Source organism: Macrotis lagotis, chromosome 7 (genome assembly GCF_037893015.1).
Source record: "Macrotis lagotis isolate mMagLag1 chromosome 7, bilby.v1.9.chrom.fasta, whole genome shotgun sequence".
Classification (NCBI taxonomy): domain Eukaryota; kingdom Metazoa; phylum Chordata; class Mammalia; order Peramelemorphia; family Peramelidae; genus Macrotis; species Macrotis lagotis.
In genome coordinates this window covers 106,581,534-106,606,954 of record NC_133664.1, presented here as the reverse complement: position 1 = coordinate 106,606,954, position 25,421 = coordinate 106,581,534, and the positions used below count along the sequence as shown (strand labels likewise).

Sequence of the window (25,421 nt, the reverse complement as noted above, 5' to 3'; positions counted from 1 at the left end):
TCACACAATGATAGCCATAATTATTTTGTTGCCTGATGAATTTATCTGGTTTTTAGTTTTCAAGGAACAGGAACATAGAACTATATTCCTATAATCTTAACTACATTTTTAATTGATAACATATAAACTCACCTATAATATATTAAAAAATAAGAAAGTTGCAAAGGTGGATTGCTAATTAGTCTCCCCATATATTAGCTCTCTGATTTCTGAATGGTAAAGCAGGAAATATGGTAGTACTAGGGAATTAGCATTTCCCAGAGCTACTGGCTGGTTTTGAATAACTCAATAGTTAGGGCTAGTGATGTTTTATACATACACAGGAGGACAAAAGAGATCTGTATGCTTTTTTACAAATGTGCCAGTTAATTAGTTGTTTTCCTTCATACTAAAAGAGGAACAAAATTGACATCATGATACCAGGGTCATATAGAATATCCCATCTGTGGCTAATCAGACCAATATGAACTTAGAAGACTCTATCTCAGGGTGGGCACAAATAGATCATTTAAACATTTGGGATGGAGATGCCTCTAACTTTGCATATCTCACATTTATTTTGATCAACTGCAATTTGGAGTATGGTTTATTTTCACAAAAGTCATCTTCTAATTTCTTATCATCACATAGAATGACCTTGGATTCTTGTAATTTATACCAATGGAATATAAACTATGACAAGTCTTATTTTTCTGGAAAGAAGGCAAATCCAATAACATTTAATTAGGTCAAATTGGAGGGAGGTATCCAGGAAAACATTGTCTTGGGCCCTTATGCCATTCAATAATTTTTATCAATGATTTGGATGAAAATATAGATGGCATGATTATTACATTTTTCAGATGCTATGAAATTTGGAGAAATAGCTAAATATTGGATGACAAAAATAAAAAATCAATAGAAGTCTCAACAAACTTGATCAACTGAAAATTTAATAGATGTACATGTAAAATTCTATATGAGTTTTACAAGTTCATCTTCATCAACATAGAATCAGGGCAGGGAGTGTACCTAGACAACAGTTCTATGAAAAAAATCTAAGAGTTTTAGTGGACTGCAAACTTAATGTGAGTTGACAGTATAATCTGATAGCCACAAAAGACAATGCAATCTGAGGCTACATTCAGGGAAGTGTTAAATCCAGAATAAGGGCAGGAAAAGGTTCTGACATACTCTGACCTTTTTAGAACGTTTTTGGAGTAAAGTTCTGAGAAACAGTTTAGAAAAAGCCTAGATAAACTCGTGTATGTCCAGAAAGTAATTAGAATATTGAGTAGACTAGATAGATAGCATAAGATGAGCAGCTGTAGGAACTAAGCCTGTAGAAGCGTGATCCTCAAATATTAAAAGGGTTAATATAATTTTTAATTATTTTTCCATTTGTATATAAAATAATTATAACATTTAAAAAAATTTTTAAGTTACAAATTCTCTTCTTACTCCTTTCCCCTCCCCCCAATTAAAAAGGCAAGGAAGTTGTTATCAAATATACATGTGCAATCCATCTTAGTCATGTTGTAATAGAAAATATACATACCCAAAATCAAACCAACCAACCCCTCCAAGAAAAATAAATCTAAGAAAAAAATATGTTTTGATTTGTATTCAGATTTCATCAGTTATTTCTTTGGAAGTGAGCAGTATTTTTCATCATATAGTCTTTAGAACTATCTTAGATCATTCAATTGCTGAAAAGAGCTAAGTCATTCATAGCTGATCATCTTACAATATTGTTGTTAATGTGTACACTCATCTCCTGACTCTGCTCACTTCACTCTGCATTAGTTCATGTAAGTCTTTCTATGTTTTTCTGAAACCATTCTATTCATTATTTCTTATAGCATAAACAGTAATTCAGCAAAATCATATACTACAGCTTGATTAGTCATTCCTCATTTTTGACCATATAGGTCCTCCCCACCCCCTTTTTTCTACTTTCTTTTTTAATCTCTTTGGAATACAGATCCTAGTGAGATTACTTGATTAAGGTGTGCACATTTTTATTGCCCTTTGGGAATAGATGCTAATTGCTCTCCAGAATGGTCAGATGTTTCACAACTCCATCAACAATGCATTAATATCCCAATTTTCTGAAATACTTTCCAGTTTTGTTTTAAATCTATCATTAGTCGAGGTAGGAATTTCTCATTGGAGTGGTAAGGATCTATTGGGAAAAAGTTCAGTGTCAGATCCAAGGAAATGCTTTGTCCAGTTCTCTAGTGAAAATACCCTTTGTGTTAACTGAGATCTTTGGAAAAATCTCAGTGTGCTCTGTATGCTGAAAGGACACTTGTAGATATTTTGTCTGGACCTCTGGATAAATTAGCCTATGTGATGAAGGGGGCAGCTTGGAAGCATAATGGATGGTATGCCAGGCCTAGAGTCAAGGAAGACTTGTCTTTCTATGTTCAAATCTGGTTTCAGTCAGAGAGCTAACTCTCTGCTAGCTGTGTGATCCTGAACAAGTTATTTAGTTATTCTCAGCAATTCAGTCAATTCTGAAGACAATTCTGAAGGAATTAATGATGAAAAATGTTCTCTACCTCCAAATAAAGAACTGGTGAAGTCTGAATGCATATTGAATTCAGATTTACTTTCCTGTTTTTTTTTAGTTCATGTTTTCTTTTCATAACATGAATATGGAAATGCATTTTGCATGACTGCATGCATAACTTTTTTTTTTCAAAATGCTTGCCTTCTTAAGGGGGGAAGGAAGGAGTGGGAAAGGAGAGAATTTGTAACTAAAATTTTAAAAAAATAAATGTTAAAAGTTGTTTTTGCAATGTAATTGGAAAAAATTTTGAAAATAATTCAAAGTCACCTTAGTGTCATGAAGAAATATCAGAAAATGAGTTTTTTAAATTTTAAAGCATTCTTCTTCTTCTTCTTCTTCTTCTTCTTCTTCTTCTTCTCTCTCTCTCTCTCTCTCATCTCTGTGTCTATCTCTGTCACACTGTCTCCTCTCTCTGTCTCTTGTTTTTCTATAGCTCTATCTCTATCACACACACACATACACATGCACACACACACACACACACACACACACACACACACACACACACACACACACACACACACACACACACAAACACAATCCGTTTGAGATGTTCTCTGGACTCCCTACAAACTTTAACTGCTTGGGGGCTTTTTCTCTGGACCTTCTCAAACAGTTTGAGTCTGTTGAGATGGGAGGGTCACTTTCAAAGCAACAAGGAAAAACATTACTCCCCAAAATGCCAGCTGAGAACTCTAGGATCTAGAATTTAATTAGGAAGAAAAAATGCTAAAGTAAAAGGGAAAAGTGCAGAAAATGATTAAATACTGTTGACTAGCTTCTTCTCTGTAATTCTGTGCTGCCATAATGCTTTTCCTTCCTCCCTCCCCTCTCTGTCACTTGTAACTTGATGCTTGCGGCCTTTGCCCTGGCTCTTATCTCTCAACCTTGAATGGGAGCAAAAAAGGAATTTATTAAGAAAAAGGCTTAAATGATATAGAGAGGAAATTGTTTCATGAAGCCTTGGTAAAACAAGTGTTAAATATTAAAATCTTTGAATGGGAAGGTGTATTGTGAAAAATAGAATCATGTATTACAATGTGGTATATATATATATATATATATAGCTGTAAAAATAAAGTTTTAAATAAACTATAGGAATCTAGTTCAGAATATCATGTACTAAAATCAAAAGGAAAAGAATAGTGGAATAGTATATTAAGAGAAAATGTAAGTTGATTAGTCTGAATAATGGGTTTAAAGACTTGGAAAGAGAATAAAAGGGTTGCAAGGAAAAATGGAGGGATAGAAAAGGTTGGGGTCTTGAACCATTTGTGAAGTATAGAACTTTGTGAAAGCATGTAGAAAGGCATGAACAGGTTTGACTTTGTATAAGTAAAAAGATTGATTTTGGGAGCTTTGAAAAATCAATGTAAAAACAGAAAGAGTATGGGGGCCAGGTGGCGTAATGGATAGATCACTGGCCCTGGAGTCAGGAGAACCTGAGTTCAAATGTGGCCTCAGACACTTTAAATAATTACCTAGCTGTGTGAACTTGGGCAAGTCACTTAACCCCATTTCCTTAAATAAATAAAAAAGAAACAAAGTATAGAGAGCTATAAGTCAATAGATAAGTTTTAGGCTAAATTAAGATGTGTTTTTAAATGAGGTTGGGGTAATTTGAAAATTGCATCAGACTACCACATTTGCAGTATCTGGCAGTGAGTTGACTGAAAAGTAATAACCCCCTATAATATGAAAAGCTCGACATGAAAACAATTGTTAGGTAAATGTTGATTTTTAAAAAATTTTACTGTTTAGCAAACTGTGGTATATGTATGTCATGGAACACTATTGCTCCATTAGAAACCAGAAGGGATGGAATTCAGGGAAGCCTGGGGGGGGGGGGGATTTGCATGAACTAAAGCTGAATGAGATGAGCAGAACCAGTAAAACACTATACACCCTAACAGCATCATGGGGGCAATGATCAACCTTGATGGACTTGCTCGTTCCATCAGTGCAACAATCAGGGGCAATTTGAGGCTCTCTGCAATGAAGAATACCATCTGTATCTAGAGAAAGAACTGTGGAGTTTGAACAAAGACCAAGGACTATTACCTTTAATTTAGGGAAAAAAACCCTGCTATCTTATTGTCTGATCTTGTTATCTCTTATACTTTATGTTTCTTCCTTAAGGATATGATTTCTCTCTCATCACATTCAGTTTGGATCAATGTATACCATGGAAACAATGTAAAGACTGACAGATTGCCTTCTGTGGGGGGTGGGGAGAGGGAAGTAAGATCAAGGGAAAAATTGTAAAACTGAAATAAAATCTTAAAATATTTCTCAATTACATTAAAATTTTTTTATTGTTGTTTCTTCAATAGTAATGGGCTAATTTTCTGTGTAAAGTAATATGAAAATATATGTAACTGAAAAAAAGGGTATGTAAAAATGCAAAAATCTGGTATGATGTGATGTTCCTAAATGTTCTAATTTTAAGAAATGTTGGTCAATGAAGATAAAAAGCTCTTATAAGTTAGAGCATTGACAAGTTAGAATTGCACTGGTGAAGATAATAGAATTTGCAAACTTTTAGGTTTTGAAAAGAAAATAATTTAAGGTTATTTTGGATATGACTTTTGGAATTTAAGAGAAATATAAAGAAAATCTTGTAACTACAAAAATGGATTCTTAGAAACATGTGGTCTTAAGAATTTTTCTATGTTGAAAAGTTCTAGTAAAGGGAATATACAAGAAACTGAAATATGTTATGTATAATTAGTAAATTTTTTAAGAACAGATTCAAACTAAATTTTTTGAGAGTTTAATATTGTGTTATAATAACAAAACTGAACTTTCATTTATCATATTTGTAAAGTTTTTTATGAGAAAACTAGAGAATGTCTTGCCAATGGTCTGCCTCTCTCAAGGTCTTTTTGACCCAGAGAGTTTGTGAAAAGCTTTGTTTTTTCCAACTTATGTTTATGGAAGAGGGAATATATTTGTGTGTTCAAAGTGGCTTACTTAACATCTATCATTTAAGAAGAAGAAAATGTATCTTGTTCTGTGTAAATATAACACTGGCATAGGTAAAAGTTTACATTGGGTTTTGAAATTATCATGTATAAGACTAAACTCATGGAGAATCATTTTTTTTTGAAAATACGTATTTGGAATAAGAGGCAAACAAGATTATAAGAATTTTATATATGTAAAAGAAATTTATGTGTAAAACATATTCAGATATAAGGTTACCTTTAAGAGAACCTGTTTTGTTTTTCTTTGAGAATGAGATGTCAGCATGGAAACCTTATGTGTCATGTAGGTTAAGAATTATCTGTTCAATTTTAAAGAAAAAAAATGACAAAGTCAGGAGAATAGTGTATAGGAGATTGGGAAGTATATTCTAACTGCTAGATACCCTTCCAAAAATATTGAGTAAGTTTGAGGAACTCTGAAAATGATTGGGAAATTAAAAAGAATGTTACCCCTAGTTAAATAATATTGATGAGTAAGATGATGAAAAATTTCTTTCAGTCATGTGATCTACTTTTGTAAATATAAGCTATTTTACTGTAATGGTGCCAAAGCCTGGAATTAATAATTGATTTCTTTCTAGGGATAATGAGGGGAAAATATTAAAAATCATGACCCACTGTGATCTCTGAAATTTTTAAGCTATCTGTTGGACCTTGCTTTAGATCTGTAGTTTCATATATAAATGCATTAATGGAAAGATTACTTGGTAAAATCTAGTAGTTAGTGTATTATTCTTATTACTGTTTTGTTACAGAGTAACATGGGAAAGATAAAAATAATAATTTTGATATTTTCTGTGACAGTCTCTGGCTAATTATTAGCCAGATAATTCTGGAGTTAATCTCTAGCCAAAGAAGGTATTTTATTTACTGTATAATACATAGAAGGGAAGGGTCCTTAGTCAAAAGGCCCCTGACACAGCAACTTTATCTAGATTTCAGACAAAGTGATGTGGGTCTGAAGATCAGAAGTTAGTGCTATCAGGAGAGATGCACAGAGTAGATATATGTGAAGGGCATGGGGCTGATTAATTGGGATCCCCATCCAGATTATAATTATTATTAACCCTTGTGAAATAAATTCACTTGGAAGCCGAATTAGACAGAGTTACTATTTTAGATCATGGGACTTTTAATTGTATTGTCAGGTATGATCAGCAAAGAAAGTACTGTTGGATCAATGCACTTTTGAAGCTAGAAGCCCAGTGGAGGTTTGGAGACTACAGGTGACAGATGCATCGGGATAAAAAATAGAAGGGGCAACTTTTTAGTGCAACCTGAGGTTAGACCCTTTCTGACTTGATGGAAAAAATCTAAAATTTGGCTTAAGGCATTTGACTACACACATGACTTCTGCCTGAAAAATGACACTCAATTAAATCTATAAATTAATTTTCCTTTGATGTCCTGGATGTTTATAGTAAATCTCTATTAGCAAATCTGATATAGAAATTTTAGGTCAGTTGGAGTTTCATAGCTAGCTAGGTTAACATGCAGTTTTTACTTTTGCTAGTAGCTATATGTTCTGACAAGAATTCAGATCCCTTGATTTTTCTATGTTAGGGAATATTTAGGTAAGAAGAATAAAAGTGTTTTGGAAATCTTAAGATACAACTCTGTGCAATAGGAGTTTCAAATTCTACTCTAAGGAAGGAAATGTAAGTCAGGAGTGTATATCAGGAGAAGAATCACTTATGTATATTTAGAAACATTTTAGGACAAGAAATTCATTTTAGTTAAGGATGCTTGAATTATTATTTTAATAAGGAACAAGAGGTTAAGACTATATGTCACTTGCTGGACACTCTTTGCACTAAGATGATCATCTGATGTACATGTTATAAGCAAAAAGTAATCTGGCAATTTTTACTGAATTCACTTGGGCAGTGAAAGTTTTATTTTGTTTAAGTGAAGTATGTATATCAACATGACAGTGAGTAAGTAAAAATATAAATTGTAATAGCTCTAGAGTTTTATTGTCTAATGATGAAAACATGAATCTAAATCTGATAAGATATTATGTTAAGAATTTCCTTTACCAGAAGAGAAGATCTCAATAAGTCACCCAAACTGGAGAAAACTTTTTGAAATGGACTCTGAAGATATGAAAGTAAGATATTGAATATCTCCAGGAGAAAAGAAAAGAGATTGGACCAGTTCCTCTTCCTCCATCTTGTGTCTGTGTGTATATGAGTTGTTTGCTCAGAGGAGCCTGCCCCTTTTGATATCTGTAACTTTCTCCATGACTCTCTAAGTGTACTACCCTTATCTATGCTCCATCTTGTGTTTGTTGCCTGTCCATTGCTGAGAAGATAGGTCCCAATTGGACAGGAAGAGAGAATGAAACCCAAGGTGGGATGATGAATGTGAGAATCTTGTTGAAGGGATATATCAAGGATAGTGTGAGAGGACTTCAGATACAAATCAATAATCAATCTCTCTCTCTCTCTCTCTCAAGGGAATATATATATATATATATATATATATATATATATATATATATATACATATATATGTATATATAGTGAAATAAGGGGAGGGATTATGTGGGGAAATTTATGGTGAAGTCCTCTCAGGATTAAAGAAGTTTTTATGTCAAGAAAAACCTTGCATTCCAAGGACCCAGGACATCCAGCTTTTGCAATAAGACTGTTTTGCTAACTGAAGCACCCTATCATGAAAATCCTACTTTTTCTAGTTAAAACAGTTATGAAGGTCATCAGGACCTCTAAGAGGGTCCAATAACAGATCAGCCCACCATCTGGTGAGATACATATTTTGAAAATATAACATTCTTTCTTTGCCTCTGTCACTGGGATAGATTTCCATGAATAGACTGTACCTCCTGAAACCTAGCCAATGGGATAAAGGGTTAGGGGATTTAGAGCATGACTCTCTGAGACACTATCTTGAGGCTAACCTTTTCTCAAGTAAATAAAAAAATTTTCTTTTGCTCAGACCAGTGTCTGAAAATTTCCTTTAGTGCATTTTTATCACACACATTAAGAACCATGAAGGGGCAGCTAGGTGGTACAGTATAGAACAGTGTCCTTGGGGTCAAGAGGATCTGAATGAAATTTCAGCTTCAGACACTTACTAGGTGTGTGACATTGGGCAAGTTACTTAAACCCTGATTGCCTCCCCCAGAAACAAAACAAATAGTCATCAAAGTCAATGTGTTGATGGATGTTCATAACTGGTCTAGAATACTTAGCTACCCACACAATAAGTTTTAAAAGGATGATTTTCAAAAAATATTTTTTTCCAATGGTAGCTTTTAATCAACCTTTTTTTTGGGCAAGGTTTTGAATTGTACAATTTTTCTTCCTCCTTATCTTTCCTTCTTCCTCCCCCTGACAGAAAGCAATCTGATATAGACTCTACATTTATGACCATGCTAAACATAGATCCATATTTATCATATTGTGAGAGAAGAATCAGATCCAAATGGCAGAAAGGAAGTATTAGAGAGAAAAAAGTGACATAATGCATAAGACAAGTTTTAAAAATTAAAGATGATGTTTTGGTCTTATTTTAAACTCCATAGTTAGTTCTCTGGATATGGATGATATTTTTTCAACCACAAATCTTTTAAAATTTTTAAAGGGATGATTTTAAAAAACTATCCTAAACTTAAAGGATGAATAGTACTCTTAAACAAATCTCAAACCATTATGAAAGAAATTTTCCTTATTTTCTAATAAGTCAAATCTCTGAACTATTCTGATAACACTCTTGCTTCCACCACTCTTTGCCTTGTCTCTGTAGAATACCTGTATTTCTGTAGCTTTAGTGACTAGAAAAGATGTAAGTAATTTTTTAAAATAGTCAGGACACAGTTGATGTGGAAGAGTTTTATTAGGCAATTAAGAAAAGAATAAAATAAAACATAATAAAGTACATAAAGTTAGGATGATCAAGTTTGCAGAAAGTGCACTTCTGAATTTTTTTCTCATGAATCTCTCTGCCTTCAATTCTCTTTTTCTAAGTCCTGAGCATTTCTGCCTCATCAATGCCATCCCTTCTGAGTTTAGAGCAGATTATGTATTACCTCCTAGATGGCTTAGAAATTTCATAGATATTCCTCTGAGTGAAGAAAAGTTTTGAGAGGCACTTCCCCAGGAAAGGGCTCCCTTTGGCTTTGGTGTATGTGTGGGAGGCAAGTCTCTCTCTCACTGCCAAAATATTGTGCTCACTTCTCACATATCCATCGATGAGGAACCTCACAAGATGCCTCGTACACAGTTTGACTGACCCCTATGATCCCACACTCAAAATTTTGTGGGTCATTTGTAATGCTGGATGGAGAGAGAGAGAAGGGAAGGTCAGGATAGTTACATTATGAGGGTTTAAAACCTTGACTCAGACTCTCACTTGGAGCTCCTTCTTTGGTACTTATTGTTAAGCTTTTTTTTAGGTCACTCTACACAGACAGAATTACCTACATCTTCCCTGCCTCTCTTTCCCCAGTAATCCATGGATGGCCCTTGTTTGCTTTGAAACTTGGCTCAAAACTTACCTTCTTAGTTCATATGGACAAATACTTCTCAAAGTATAATGGATGGTGTTTTAAAAGCTTGTCAATCATTGTTTTGGATTCAGAATTTTCACGTATAAATGTTATATGGGTAGGTTCTCAGGATTTTCCTCCCAAACCTATTTTATAAACAATGTAGCCAAAACGTAGAAGCAATTTTCTAGCTTTGGTTTGCAGGTCTTGGGAAAGCAAACCATTCAGGAAAAGGAAACCAAGAGTGAAGAAAAAAATACAGTAAGGAAAGGAATACAGTTTGTCTTTGGCACCTTTCCTTTTCTTTGTACAATCATCCCTCAACTCCAAGACCCTTGCTTGACTCTTCATGCACTTATCTGCCTCTCTCCTCCAATAGTACTTCACTTAGGTTTGTGCTATCCTGAAAAGTGTTCCATGCTCCAAAATAATCCACTTTTCCATCAATCAGAAGAACTTCCATTCTATTGTTATTCAGTCATGTCTGACTCAATAACTTCATCTGGCAAAGATCCTGGAGTGGTTCCTTCTGCAGCTTCATTTTACAGATGAGGAAATTGAGATAAACAGGGCTAAGTGGCTTACCCAAGGTCACACAACATGTAATTAATTGTCTGAGATCGGATTTGAACTCAGGAAGATGTCTTTCTGATTCCATGATTGGCACTTTATCCACTGTGCCACCTAGCTGCCCCTCATCACAATAGAATCCATAATCTTCAGATTTTTTTGGAAGAATGCATTTTGAGCAAAATGATTCACATAAAGTCATAAATCACTCCTTATTCCTGCTTAAATGAATCTCTGATAGAATTGTAGAAAGTATAATAAAATGAAGGGAAAAAATTCAGGGGGCTAGGGGTAGCTAAATATTTGTAACAAAAAGACCACTGCTTGTGGTCCTGCCCCTCTGTCAGTTCTTCTGAGATGTTCCTGCTCTTTTTTCCACTTTTGAAACAAAGAATGAAAATTTCCATTGGAATCCAAGGCTATATAGTTAATTAGCAAGGGTGGATACATAATACAGAGAGAAAAGGACAGCAACACCTATTTGTAGGTGGGGTAGATAGAGAGTTGGAAGAAACCTTAGATGTTATATAATCAATCCTCTCACTTTAAGATGGAAAACCAAATCAAGTGGCTGTTTAGGATTATAGAAATAATAAAGAGCAAATTAAGGATTCAAACTCAGGTCCTCTGACTTTAGAACCAGAAAAGTGGCTAGAGCACTGAGTTCATTCCGATCTCAGACACTTCCTAGCTGTATAGCTTGTCTTCCTCAGTTTTCTCAACTGTAAAATACAGATTAGAATAACACCTAGCTCTCAAAGTTATTGTGAAAATCAAATGAGACATTTGTAAATCCCTTAGCATACTGTGTGATTTAATAAATGTTTTTGTGACTGTGTCGTGCTGGCTCAATAGACTTTTTTTTTTTTTTGCAAGGCAATGGGGTTAAGGGTCTTGCCCAAGGCCACACCTAGGTAATTATTAAGCATCTGAGACCGGATTTGAACTCAGGTACTCCTGACTCCAGGGCCAGTGCTTTATCCACTGTGCCACCTAGCCCCCCCCCAATATACTTTTAACATATTATATACCTCAGTCTTGTCATCTCTACAATGATATCATCACATTTATTCACTGACTCATTTCCAAGGAATGCTGTCATTAAACTAAATAATTTCTAAACTAAAGGCTCACCTCTAAAGAGCTCTTTACATCTTCTTTTGTTGGAGATTCTTCATCTGGAAAAGATACTAGGTCTATAGAACCTTGGAGGAAAAGGCAACTAAGAGATGGGTCAGGGAGATGGGTGGGTAAGAGGAAGATGAATGAAAGGGATCTAATCTGTCTAAATTCTATGTCTTCTGAGAAGTTCCTGATGGCAGAATCATGGATCACGTCCTTTGTATTATGTCAAATGAAATCTCTAAAGTCTGTCTAACTTACCTGACCATGAATCCTGAGCCATCAGTCCACTGCCACCTTTTTTGTGCTCTTTGGTATCGAAGGCCAATGAAATATTCTTCTAAACCAGCTCTGCTCTGAAGAAAATTCTGGAAAGGAAATTATAACAATGAAACACCAAGCCTTACTACCCCTAAGACCATAGATGTTACTGTCCCTAATACTCTGAGGGGTTATTTCTCAGTTTTACAGTCAACTCAATTACTAATAAAAGGTACCATTAAAATACAGAAACCAAATTAGTGAATAATTCAGATTATTTGGATTGACAGCCTCAATACCATAACATTTTAAAATAACTTGATATACCCTCCAAGACTCTCCACCAAACAAAAACGAAAATAAGCAATAATAAACATTGGCAACATTATTTTCATTCTATGTTTCCTGGACATATTCTAAAATAAAATATCCTGGAGTGATATAAAAATTTTCAAATAATTCAGAAAAAGATAATAAATATGTATTGCAGACACGGTTCAAATACTGGGTATGCTACTGATTAGCTAACTCTTGGGATAAGTCATTAAAATCAAAGGATCTCAGTTTCAGTGAGAGAGAGGGTCTCAGTGTACAATGAGTATATTGAATATACACTGAGTGTAAGTCTAGCATTTAGGTTCATAAAATGAGAGTAAGGAGAATCCCTAGCAATTATCTGATGAAATCTCGGCTTAGAGAGGTCAGTGATTAATTCAAAATCATATTGTAGATAGTAGAGTTGGATTTGAATCTATGTCCTCTATTCACTTTCTTTCTCCCTTTTCCACATCTGTTCTTTTCTTTATATAGGAGAGTACCTAACCTTTAGAAATAAGCCTGTCCCAAAGCATCTCTCTTTCAACTTATTTGACCCAGTAGTACAGTCCTACTCTTCCTGGCCTTTCTGTTACCCTAGCTCAGGGGTCACAATTTCATATAATCTTAAAGTTGCCATGGGCTTGAGAGGCCAGTGATTCCAACCTCTTCAGCAACATGTGGTCATCTGCTGCTGCTTTTTGTTTAGTCTTGTCTGACTCTTTCTGACTCCATTTGGGGTTATCTTAGTAAAGATACTAGAGTTAATTTCCCTTTCCCTTTTCAACTTATTTTACAGACGAGGGAAATTTTACAGATCAGGGTTAAATGACTTGCTTGGGGTCAAACTGCTTGTAAAGTGTCTGATGTTGGATTTGAACTCAAATCTTCCTGACTCTGGACACTGCCCTCTATCCACTTCATCATCTCACTTTCTCAAATGGTCTTCTAGTCTCTTTTTAAAGGCCTCAAGTGAGAGTGAAAATATGTGCTTCTGAAGGTTGTTTTGTGAGGTGGGAGGTGTAGAATGAAGATTATCATTCAAAGCCCTTCATAGTTTTCTTGCCCCCAGTCCTGAACATTTCTAGTCTTCTTATACCTTCTACTCACCAACACTAAGTAGTCTTTGATCCAGTGACACCAGCCTCCTTGTTTCTCATACAAGATGCTCCATCTCCCAAGTCCACTTTCACTGATTGTTCACTACTTCTGGAGTGCTCTCCCTCCATTTCTCTCTCTCTCCTGGCTTTTTTTCAAGTTCCAACTAAATTTCCACCTTCTACAGGGACTCTTTCCCAATCTCTCTTAATTCTAATCCCTTCCCTAGGTTAATTATTTCCAGTTTAACCTAAAGATTCCTTGTTTGTATATAGTTGTTTGCATACTATCTCCACCCCCCCCCCCCCAACACTAGACCATCATGATCTCCTTCAGGGTATGTAGGTGATGTCTTAAACCTTTCTTTGTATCCCTAGAGGCTAGTGATTTAGCACAGCCTCCCCTTACCAAATCCAATTCATGTCATGGCATCATCTCCCTAATGTTGTGGTCTTTGAAAATGAAGTACAAACATTTATTTTATAGTGATTAGTCAGTATCTGCTTAATGTTTTTTTGACAGACTGAGGTAAGTAAAAGTCAAATGAATCAATTTAAAAGATTTAGGGCCGTAAGGGAACCCTAAAGCCATCTATTCTAACTCTCTCATTTTGCAGATTAAAAAAACAATTGAGACCCAGGAAGTTTATGTTTTGCCCATGGTCACACAAGCAGTAAATGTTGATAGGAATGTTAGTGTTCTTTTATTTTATTTTTTTAATCTCATTTTATTTAAATTAACATGCATTTGAAAATAAAAACAATAACAAAAAAGAAAAATAAAACAAATCTAAAAATAAAACAAATACACCAAATCAAGCAAAATTGTATTTGTGCTTCATTTTCAAAAAGCACTACTGGCATCATGATTGATTGTCTTGACTCCTGTCTGAATTAGATATAAGTGAAGCTGAGCTGACTCTTCCAGAGTCATCAAAGTTCAATGGCAAGACAAATCTCAAGATGACTTGTGATGGCTTTGGGATATTTGATGTCTGATCAGGCTCTAAGGGCTCTAAGTGCCTACTTCAGCCACTTTCATGGTCAATGGAATAAAAATGTTCTCAACCACCCATTCTAGTATTCTTTCTGCTACATCAGGGTAGCGTCTCAAGTGTCTTTTCTGATTCTCACATTCTTTTCCCTCTTCTCTATCATCTGGCTAGAATGCCACTCCCACTTCTAAGTAGCTGGGCATGCTCCTTGAATGTCAGGGCCATTGTTCTTATAAGAAAAAGACTAAACATTTTAAGAATCACTCCATTCACTGAATTTGGTGTGCACATCAAATAGGTAGGGGGGCAGGTTCTCACTCCTGCTCCAAAAGAAGATACAACTATCCTAGCCAGGGGATATAGAAAGTTGTTCTTTTCTTCTTGTAGTATGATGTTCTCACCTGCTCCTCTATGTTGTTGATAATTGCCAGTGTAGCCCCTTCGTTAAAGCATTGGATCTGACTATTGTTCCAATTTAGTTCTTTGATAGAAAAGAAATAGCATCTCCCTTTTTCAGAATGCCACAGAATGGGACAATCTGGAGGATGAGAAAAAAAGATATAGGGAGACTATGAACAAGTAGTGATTTGGGGAAGACATAATCTATTAGGTTTATGAGGAATTAGATGAATGAAACAAAGAGGGAACAAATAAAGAAAAAAATTAACTGTTATTATAGGTGTTTATTAACTTTTCTATTTGGTATTTTTTTGTGTGTTTCTATCTTAAATTTTAAAATAAATTGTAGGTTCCTTGAGAACAATGACAGTTTTAGTATTTGACTTTTGCACATTGTAGTTGTTTAATACACGTTTATTGAGTTATATATCATTGTCTCGCAGTCCCCGTCAACCAGCATCTAACAAAGTTTGAAAGTGGAATATATATTTATTCATAAGGCAAAAAGCCTGAGATCACATTAGAAATCCCCCCCCCCCCCAACTGTAGTTCAAGTGCTAAGTGTTAACAGTTTGAATTTACATAGCGATAGTAAAAATGAAAAGGAATACACAGATCTCGGAGGCATTTTGCAGAAAGAATAAAAATAACAGTGATTAACTATAGGGAATGAAAGAAAGGTTAAGTCCAAAAGGTCTGGAGACTAGAAATGTTGGTACCATTGACAGAAATTAATAATTTGGAAGAGGGAATTAGGTTTTATGTGGCTGATATTGAGTTTGGTTTTGAATAGATTATGTTTGAAGTGACAATGAGTCATTCAAGTGGAGATGTCTAAGGAAAGTAGGGGAGAGGAGGCTTTTGGGAGAAGTTGGGAAATAAGGGAAGGAAAAGGATAATTAAAGTCAGGAAAGATAAAGGGGAAGATCTTGAAGAAGCAGTTTGTAGTACGACAGAAAGATTAAAGAGAATAAGTTCAAAGAAAAATCCATTTTAATTTATAAGCAAGAGATTACTGGTGACTTTCTTGAAAGTAGTTGTAATATGTTTCAAATGGAAGCCAAATTAAAGAGGTAAAAGAGAGATTGGTTGGTGAAGGAATGGAAATACTGGCCTAGTTCACTAGTTCAGGAAGTCATCGAATAATTACCCTTAAATTTCCCTCATTCATAACTATATCTACTATACTGTAATAGACAGCAGAGTATCTAATAGTGTAGAGACCATTGAACTTGGATCAAAAAAACTGGTTTGATACTTGTTTCTGATACTTATTATAAATTTAATTTCTCTGCTTCAATTTTCTCAAATGTAAAATGACTAAATAGTAATTTTACTATTTTATTAGTAATCTCTCTCTTCAGCTTGATCTTCTAGCTTCCTTGAAGTTGAGTGGGATAAAGTCTGAGATTTCTTAAGTAGAATATTATAGATTAGAAAATAGTTGAACTATGTGCCCCTCTTCCCTTGACAAAGCAATTTCTGGGATATTGGTGAAGAATCAACTGGTCCCATCTTATCTGTTGAAGTCAGGATGGCCATTTAATTCCTGGAGTTGAAGGGATAATCCTGTTTTGGTTTGAATTATTTGCTCTTTTCCTTAGATTAATTTTTGAGTCTAGATTGTGAAGACCATATTCCTCATTAATAAGGGTGGGTCAGTTGGGGGGGGGGAATTGAGTTACGATAAATGTGATTCTTGGGTCATTTGCTTTGGCCTCAGTCTCTCTGATTGGGGTCAGTTCCTCAAGAAATGAATAAAACTTTCTCTTCATACCTTGAGAAATCTTTGAAATTTATTTAAGTGGCATTTGTTCCACACAAAGTCTCAGCTAAAATCCCACTTTCTGTAAGTAACCTTTCCCAACTGCTTTTAATATTAGTTTCTCTCTTCTAAGATTACCTTTACTTAGTCCTTTTCATAGTTTATTTGTATGTCGTTGTTTCCTTGTTCTCTCCCCACAAGACTGTGAGCCTTTTGAAAGTAGGAGTTACTTTTACCTTTCTTTTTATTCCCAGTGCTTAGCATGGAGCCAAATACATAATAGGTCTTTAATGAATTTTTATTGACTCGATTAATGTAATGCTTATTGTTTTGGGCAAAGTGTTTTGTGAACCTTTAAGTGCTATCAAGTCATCTATGATTATCTTTCCCAACAAAAATATCCAAATTACCCCTGACAATAACCAAAGAACTCTAGGAGAAAGGAGGAAGGAGGGATAAGATATATGCATAAAATCTCTCTTTTCCTAGGCAATAGGAAAAAAAAAAAGCTTTCACTTGCTAATTCCTTTCTGAGAAATTGTTTTCTTCCAGGTGATTTGGTAGATTAGGAAAGTGATTTCTAACCTTAGTATTTGAATGTTATATTTGAATTCCTTAGTGATGAAATAACTTGCATACCCTTCTTGTTTATTAGAAGGAAATATATTTTTAGTTTATACAAAAAGTTTTCTTCCATATCTAAACTGATCCTGTTCTCTTTAGTACTTGAGAGATAGTAGACAGAACTAATATGATATTTTATTGATGCTATCATTGGAAAGTGTAATATGATAGTTATTGAATCATTTTCAGTAATGCTAGACTCTTTGTGACTTATTTAGGATTTTCTTGACAAGGATCCTGGAGATGTTCATTGTTTCCTTCTCCAGCTCTTTTTACAGATGGGGAAAGAGGCAAACAGGTTTAAGTCATTTGCCCTAACTTCCTCATAATCTTGTCCTTAGAACTGCCTGTGCAATGTAGCACTCTAAACTCATTCACTAAAATTCAATGAACTGATTATACAATCTGCTCCTCTGTTTATAATAAATATGGATATTTTCAGTATTGAATTTTTTAAAACTTTTTTTAAACTTTTTTAAAAAAAGTAAATTTAATGAACTTCTAATGGCTGTTTTTGACTCTCAATTTTGTCATTTATTAACTCTCTGAGTGTGGGCAAGGAGGTAATTTTATAGAATCACAGTTAGATTTAGAGTTCAAGGGTACCTTAAAGACCATTAAGTCCATTTCCCTTCATTTTATGGACAAGAAACTGAAACCCAAAGAAGATAAGTGACTTGTCTAAGGTCTTACAGGAAATAAGTATCAAAGCCAAGATTTAACCCAAGTACTCTGATTCCAAATCTAGTGCTCTTTTTAATGTACCATATATCTTTTCTGAGCTTTAGTTTTCTCATCTGTCATGTGAAGGGGTTGTCTTTTATTTTCTCTAAAGTTCCTTCCAATGATGATATTTTATGATTCTGGAATGGTTTTGCTCTCTTTAAAAGTGATTATTCCTGAATTTCTTTATCTTCTTGATCCTCTGAACTTCTCCCTAATTTCCCACATAGAAATAAGTTAGGAACTGAAGGAAGGAAAGAAGGAATGAAATAAGAAAGGAAGAAAGGAAAGAAAACAGGAGTGGCAGTAACTTGATCTTAAGATGAGAAGGATCTCAGAAAAGGGATATTGAGAAGAGTTCATTTACAATTCAGATCATTGAAGTCAAATGCTGATGGTTCTCTTAGAACTTACCTGTTATGCTTTTCTTTGGGGTAGTGTTTCTGAAGTTTCCTTCAGAAGTGGTAGGTGAGATCCATGGAACTGCAAATAGAATCAATTGCTGATTTTTGACCCTGAAGACCAGGGCTCAAATCTTGGCTTTCCTATTTGCTACATATGACTTCTCTGAATGTTCTCATCTATAGAACAAGAGCTGGAGCTCTAGGGTCTCTTCCAGTTCTAAATAAACCTAGCTCAATAATTATCTTTTTCAAGAAATCCTTCACTTCTATTCATCCACAATCTTAGAATTTTCTCAGCACTTTATTAAGGGTACTGTGCTCTATGATTATTTTGAATGTTTATGCTTAGTGTTCTGAGTGCTTGAACTGTGTTCTTTTTATACAGCTATTAGCACTTATAACTATTGACATTTGGAATGTTAAGGTTCCAGTCACTTGTTTTCTCATTAACTAGGCTGACATTGATTAGGATGCCAACCCTGGTTCACAAAGCTGAGGATGGCAAGGATGTTCTTGAAGTCAGAAAAAAGATAAGACGTGGAAGATGATGATGATAGTTGGTCTATATATCACTAAAAATAGGCAGGTTAGTTTTTACATACATTTAAAACTATAGAGTTCTTTATCTAGTGCATGCTCAAAAATGTTGAAACAGGAAGTCAAGGAGTGAGAGACTGAAGTCAGGGGAAGAAGGGGGAAGGGAATGGAAGGAAAGAGATGGGGAGGGAGGAAAAGAAGGAGGAAGAGAGAGAAGGAAAAGAGAGGAAAGAGCAGGGGAAAGAAGAGAGAATAAAATTTGAAAACAAGGGTGGCAAAGATTGAACAATTAGGAGAACAGGATTCATGAAGGTGACAATGGGAAGAGGTCACCAAGAGATCAGATCATTGAAGTCAAATGGGGATGATCCCTCTAAAAGTTACCAGTTCTGATGTATTCAGTGGTGGTGTATTTGGAGCTCTCTTCAGAAGTAACTGACACTGTAGACAAAAAAGTTGTTGGTTTGAACCATGGTCTCAATTCTGAATTATTCTGTTTTTTTTTTCAGTTGTGTGTCCCTGGAGAGATTATTCACCTCTACAAACCCCAATTTCTTCATTTGTGAAGGAAGGAGATGGAACTCTAATGTTCCTGCCAATCAAAAATTCTATGAACTTTTTTAAAACCTAGTTTAAGAATTGTCTTCTTTAAGTTATGGTATATGAATGTTACGGGAGTACTATTGTTCAATAAGAAACCATGAATCTTCGGAATTTATAGAAGGATGGATCTACTGTTACAAGATCTGATGCTGAGTGAAGGGAGCTGAATTAGAGAACAATATACGCATTAACAACAACATTGTGAGATGATCACCCTTGATGGATGCAGCTCCTCTCAGCAGCCCAGAGAACTACGACAACACTAAGAGACTGGATATGGACAATGCTATCCCCATCCAGAGAAAGAAAAACCAAACCAAATTAAAAAAAAGCCCTACAATATCTGAATAAAAACTACATTCACTTTTTAAAAACTTCTCTTATGTATTTCCTTCCTATCTCATGGTTTTCTTTCTTTTCCCTTAATCCTAATTCCTCATACCAAAAATGACTAATCTGTAAATGTGTTAAATACAAATGGGTATGTACAATATTCACTTTATTATTAGCAGCTGAAGGAAGGGGGGTAGGAATGTATGACATCACCTTCCTGATGTTATGGTCTTCTTCAAGAACCAAGGACAAACAATAACTTTCTTTCTATATAATATTAATGGTAGTAGTAGTAGTAGTAGTAGTAGTAGTAGTAGTAGTAGTAGTAGTAGTAGTAGTAATGACTAGCATTGATATAGGACTTTTTAATATTTCTTTTTATTCTTACAACAACCCTTTATGGGAATCACTATTATTATTTCCATTTTACTATTGAGAAAACTGAAGCAGAGATTAAATTTTATTCATTATGTCATCTAACTTGAATGTCCTTCAGTCATCTCAAGGTCAAAATATACAAAACAGAATTTATTATATTTTGACTCCAATTTGTATCTTCTGTCAAATTTTCCTATTTCACTTAGAAACCACTATCTGGTCAGCTACATGGGTTTACAACCACAGTGACAATATTTTTGGGAGGGGAGGAAAGTCTACTTTTCTCTCACCACCCACATATAATTAGCTGCCAAATATTATTGTTTGTCCTCCAAATATCTGTCTCATTTGTCCTCCTCTCTTTTATACAACCTTTACTTTAATTTAGAACCTCTTAACCTCTGGCTTGGGCCATGGAAATAAACTCATAATTGTTTTCCCTGCCTCAAGGGTCTCACTTTTCCAAGGAAAAGAAGATGACAAAGGAGGGGGGCTAAAGCAGGAAAAATCTCCACCAACAGTAAAGAAGAATGTCAGGAAAGAGATAATGGGAGGAGTCCACCAAAAATTACCTGTTACACTTCTTTCTGTGCTGATGGAGTTGGAATTTTCTTTGAGGACAGGAGGGAATATCTCTGGCACTGGAGACAGAGTTGGCTGTTAGTATCAACCCAGAAAGAATTGCCTTCAATTAATCCAGTAACATGACTCAATTGTTGTCTCTGTCTCTGTCTCTGTTTCTGTTTCTGTCTCTGTCTCTGTCTTTCTGTCTCTCTGTCTCTCTGTCTCTCTCTCTCTCTCTCTGTCTCTCTCTGTCTCTCTCTCTCTCTCTCTGTCTCTGTCTCTCTCTCTGTCTCTGTCTCCCTGTCTCCTTCCCTCCCTTCCTCCTTCCTTCTTCCTTTTCTCCTTCCCTCCCTCTTTTCTTCTCTCTCTCTCTCTCTCTCTCTGTCTCTCTCTCTCTCTCTGTTTCTCATTTTCTGACTGTCTCTCTGTCTTTGTCTGTCTGTATCTCTGTCTCTGTCTGTCTTCCTGTCTGTCTGTCTCTCTCAAAGATAACAAGTCAAGGTCTTTCATTTTTGGTCAAAGGGTTAATGGGGATTGGAAATCAATTGTGAAAAGTCAGACATTCTAAAATATTTTTTCTCTGTTCCTCTTCCACTTTCCACTCAAGGATGTCTATTACACCACATCCTTATTCCCTTTTCATCTCCACAGGCATTACAATAGATCTTATGCATGAAGAAAAATGAGGGAAAGGCAGGAGAATGGTGGAAAAATTCTGAATGGGGAAGTAAATTCACTCTTTCTTACCACTGTCAGCTATGGCCACCACCAAATATCTCCTCAGTATATGACAAATCCAGATGCCACAACCCCTTTGTATTTCATCCCTTCAGTTCTTAATCTCAGGGTCCTAAATTTTATTCATATCAGTATATCTCTTTAGTAAGGGGGTTCTTGTTGTAATAATTTCTTTTACAATACAGATTACCATCAATCCGTAAATTATAGTATTAAATTTTCCTGAGGCTTGAGATGTTTAAAACGATTGACAATGTTGAAAGCTAAAACATATACAGTGCTTGAAGGTTTGTGAACACTTTATATAGGTTATTTTATTTGATTCCCACAACAGCCCTAGGAGGTTATTGTTCCCATTTTGCAAATGAGAACACTGAAACTGAGATAGGTTAAAAGTTTTGTGCAGTCACATAACTAATAAATGTTTGAAGAAGAATTTGAATCTAGGTCTTTCTGACTCTGTTCAGTCCTTTATTCCCTATACTACTTAGTCTTTCTTAATTTAGGAAAGATAATATTAAAATTGTGTATATATATACATATAAAAATGTAAATTAATATTCATTTTTTATCCTTTAACTTAAAGAATTCTTGTATTGCCTTTGCCTCCCTTATCTATGATCTTATTTGAATTTGTCCATCTAGGATAGCTCAACCAGGTACATTTCTTTTTTTTTCCCCTCTCAGTTCTTAGCACAGCATCATGTAAATAGTAATAAATATTTGCTCATCAATGTTTTTGTCATCTTCTTTTCCAGTTAATAGGTATTTATTAAATACCTACTATGTGTGAAGCCCTATAGACAGTCTCTGCTCCCAAAGAGCTCACAGTCTTAATGAGGGAGAGAACAAGTGAACAATTATATACAATTAGTTGGTGATGTTCAATAGAGGAAAGGTCCAGCATCAAAGGAAATGAGGAGAGGCTTCTTGTAGAAGATAGGGTTTTTTTTTTTTTTTGGTTTGTTTTGAATTAAATTGGATTGGATTAAATTGGATTAAATGACTTGTTCAGAATCACAAAGCTAGTAAGTGTCTGAGATGAGATTTGAACTCAGGTCCTTCTGATGCCAGAGCTGGTACTCTATCCACTGTACTACCTAGCTAACCCAGAAGATGGGAATTTATCTGGAACTTGAAAAAAAAATCCAGGGTAGCCAGGAAGTAGAGATGAGGAGGGAGAGTGTTCCAGGCATGGGGGATAGCTAAACATGTCGCCCAAAGCTGAGATATGAAGTGTCTTATTTAAGGAACAGAAGAAAGGCCAGTGTCACCACAGTAAAAAGTACGTGGTGGTGTAAGAAGACCAGAAATAAAAGAAGGATCTAGACTGTGAAGGATTTTTAATGCCAAATAGAGGATTTTATATTTGATCCTGGAGATCCTGGGAGGCATTGGAGTCTGTTGAATTGGGATAGAAGGTGCCATATACCTTTATTGCTCTAGAGTTCTAGGGGTGGCCAGAGGCAGGGGAAGAAAATTCCAGATTGGGTAAGGAGTGAAGACTGCCTCTTGCACAATTTCTAATTCTTAATAACATTTCCTTCCTCATTTTTTCCTCCATTGGGTTTGGAAGAGAACTTTGGCATTTTATATATATATATACAATTTTAATATTATTTATCCTAAAGCTCCTGAACTTCCTATAAGACCCTCTCTCAGTTAAGATGCCTTTTGTAACATGACTTTGGTATATGGGAATGTTTTGGATGACTCACATCATACCCCTTGTCTACTTAGGTTTACATTACTTTGATCCAATATAGTTCCCATATCCTATGATATGGGTATGGTACCTTGTGCCAGCTTTATAATTAGATAATACTGAATCTTCAAAATTCAAGAAAGAAAAATAAAAACTGCTTTAGCCCCAATTGTTCAGATAAATAGAGAGAATAGAAGGTATAGATATTTGGGACCTGAATTACTTGATTGTATTGTCTATTTAGCCTTAATTTATTGAATTCTTGTCTATTCCACACTTCAATTCACATAGAATTGACCTAGAACTTTCTTGCCCAGTGTAGGCAGTTACAATTTCATAGATAGTCCCAGAGGTAAAGGATTGAATTTAACTTATATACCGAGTCTTCCAATCCCAGGGGAGAAGCATGAATAAAGGAAAAAGGGATGGGAAGGTCACCAAGTACTTACAATAAATGAGAAAAAAGGTTGTGCCAACAACTTTGACAGTCACGACAATGGCTGTAGATATGATCATGTGACAGTTTACAAAGGCCATGGTAAATTGTGTAGGGGTGCCTACATGGGTCAGAGAGAAATATCATTAGGCATATTGCTATTTATTGCAATAAAAACTTTCTTAAATAAAGATTTCTGAAAGTTGTAGGGACAAGCAATCTATAGATACAGAGAGATAGTCCAGAGCACAGTTAAGAATCTGTCCTCACAGAGAGCCTTTAAATCCCTTTCTGCACTTCTGCCATTCTTCACCATCCCCCCAGCACCCACCTTTCCTAATTGAGGGATAGAGATTGGGAACTTTCTCTCTGGAACCCATTTTATGATCTCCCATCCCCCAAGCACACACACGTTTTAAAAACCCCAACCTCAACTCCAGAATAATACCCTGGCCCTCAAAACACTTAATCTATAACTGTGATATAGACTCGAAGCCTTTGGAAATCTAGGCTGCTCAAATACAAACACCAAAAATGTCATTGAGGTAAAATAGATAGAAAAACAAAATTCAAGAATCTATCGTCTATAAAGAACACATCATGAAGATTAATTCAGTATGAAAATGAAAAGAAGAGGAAAAAAATAGTCTATGTTTCATAAGGTTTCAAGAGAGCATGAATTGTCATCAGATTACCAGAGAAAACAAAAAAGGAAAATTCAAATTATCAAGAGAGTTACATTATGTTTAAGGAATCACTGCATCAATTCTATATGCACAAGTGACATAGCATCAAAACTCATAAAGCAAAACTGAATTGCATTTTAGAAAGTGTCCCTGACAGATTCAGGAAGAAGGTAAAGTTTTGTAAAGGAAAAAAGACAGATTTACCTAGTACCTCCCCCTGGGAGGCAGCCTGGGCTGTGTTGGGCTCAGGAATGCTCCTCCCCACCCAGGTGGTCTTGTTTCTCTGGGAGATTCCAGACCTCTGATCTTTATCTAAGTTATGATGCTTCCTCTGAGACCTCTTCTTGATCTTTACAACATCCTTTTCTTCCTGTGCCTCTTCCTCTTAGGGCTTTTGGGGGTGGAAAGAAAAGGGGAGGCAATCTGGAGGGAGGAGGAAAGAGGTTGTCTTTTTTTTTTTTAACTCTGGTAGGCAAGTGAGGGGAAGTATCCACCAGATGGATGAGGAAAGCAGCCCAAATGTTTGAATTATGCTGCTATAACCTCACCCTGATTGCTTTGAAAAGAGATTCAAGCATATTTACTGAGGTTTGTAAACTTTTGCCCATATGAGAAATGAAAGACTGCTTTCCCCAAATTCATGTGAATTAACAATAAACTCTAGTCTGGCTAGAGTTAGAGTGTTTGAAATATAGAGAAATGTATATGAGTTTAAACATAAGACTGATGTTTGAAGTGAGAATGAATTAGATTTGAGGAAGTCTGGTTGGAATAGGGAAAGTCCAGAAGTGAAGTAATGGAAGACAAAAAAAAATTTTTTTAAAGTAGAAATCATGACTGATTAGGTCATTGAGGAAAATTGATCTCATTTATTTTTCCCTCAGTTTCTTCATTTAAAGGTAATTAAGTGGTATAATGGATAAAGTGTTAGACTTGGAGTTAGGAAGTATTCAAATTCTCCCTTAGACAGTAGCTGTTTTAATCCTGAACAAACCACTTAAACTCTCCCAGTTTCAACTTCCTCATCTGTAAAATGTGGAAAATAATTGCATCAATATCATAGGACTATCATGAGGATTGAATGAAATAACATTTGTAAAACAAACCTTAAAGAA

At 35.2% G+C, this 25,421-nt stretch overlaps 1 protein-coding gene across 5 annotated transcripts in view; it reads right to left on the bottom strand.

Annotated features, from left to right (window-relative positions):
• The window catches only part of CLEC5A (C-type lectin domain containing 5A), a 54,706-nt gene extending 30,016 nt beyond the window's left edge, over window positions 1–24,690 (bottom strand). For 2 of the 5 annotated variants that reach the window (XR_012470063.1, XM_074193537.1), the window contains exons 1-7: window positions 24,511–24,690; window positions 23,634–23,741; window positions 20,750–20,818; window positions 19,248–19,304; window positions 18,337–18,405; window positions 14,813–14,949; window positions 12,005–12,111 (exon numbers count right to left, since the gene is read on the bottom strand). Coding sequence is in view for 4 of the 5 variants with exons in the window: in XM_074193537.1 (XP_074049638.1) it covers window positions 12,005–12,111; window positions 14,813–14,949; window positions 18,337–18,405; window positions 19,248–19,304; window positions 20,750–20,818; window positions 23,634–23,721 (527 nt within the window). In the remaining variant the exon portion in view is untranslated. Of the gene's footprint in view, window positions 1–9,381; window positions 9,840–12,004; window positions 12,112–14,812; window positions 14,950–18,336; window positions 18,406–19,247; window positions 19,305–20,749; window positions 20,819–23,633; window positions 23,742–24,510 lie in introns of those variants that run through there. The other 3 variants (XM_074193535.1, XM_074193536.1, XM_074193538.1) reach the window with 3 other exon arrangements.
• Between the last annotated feature and the right edge of the window lie 731 nt (window positions 24,691–25,421).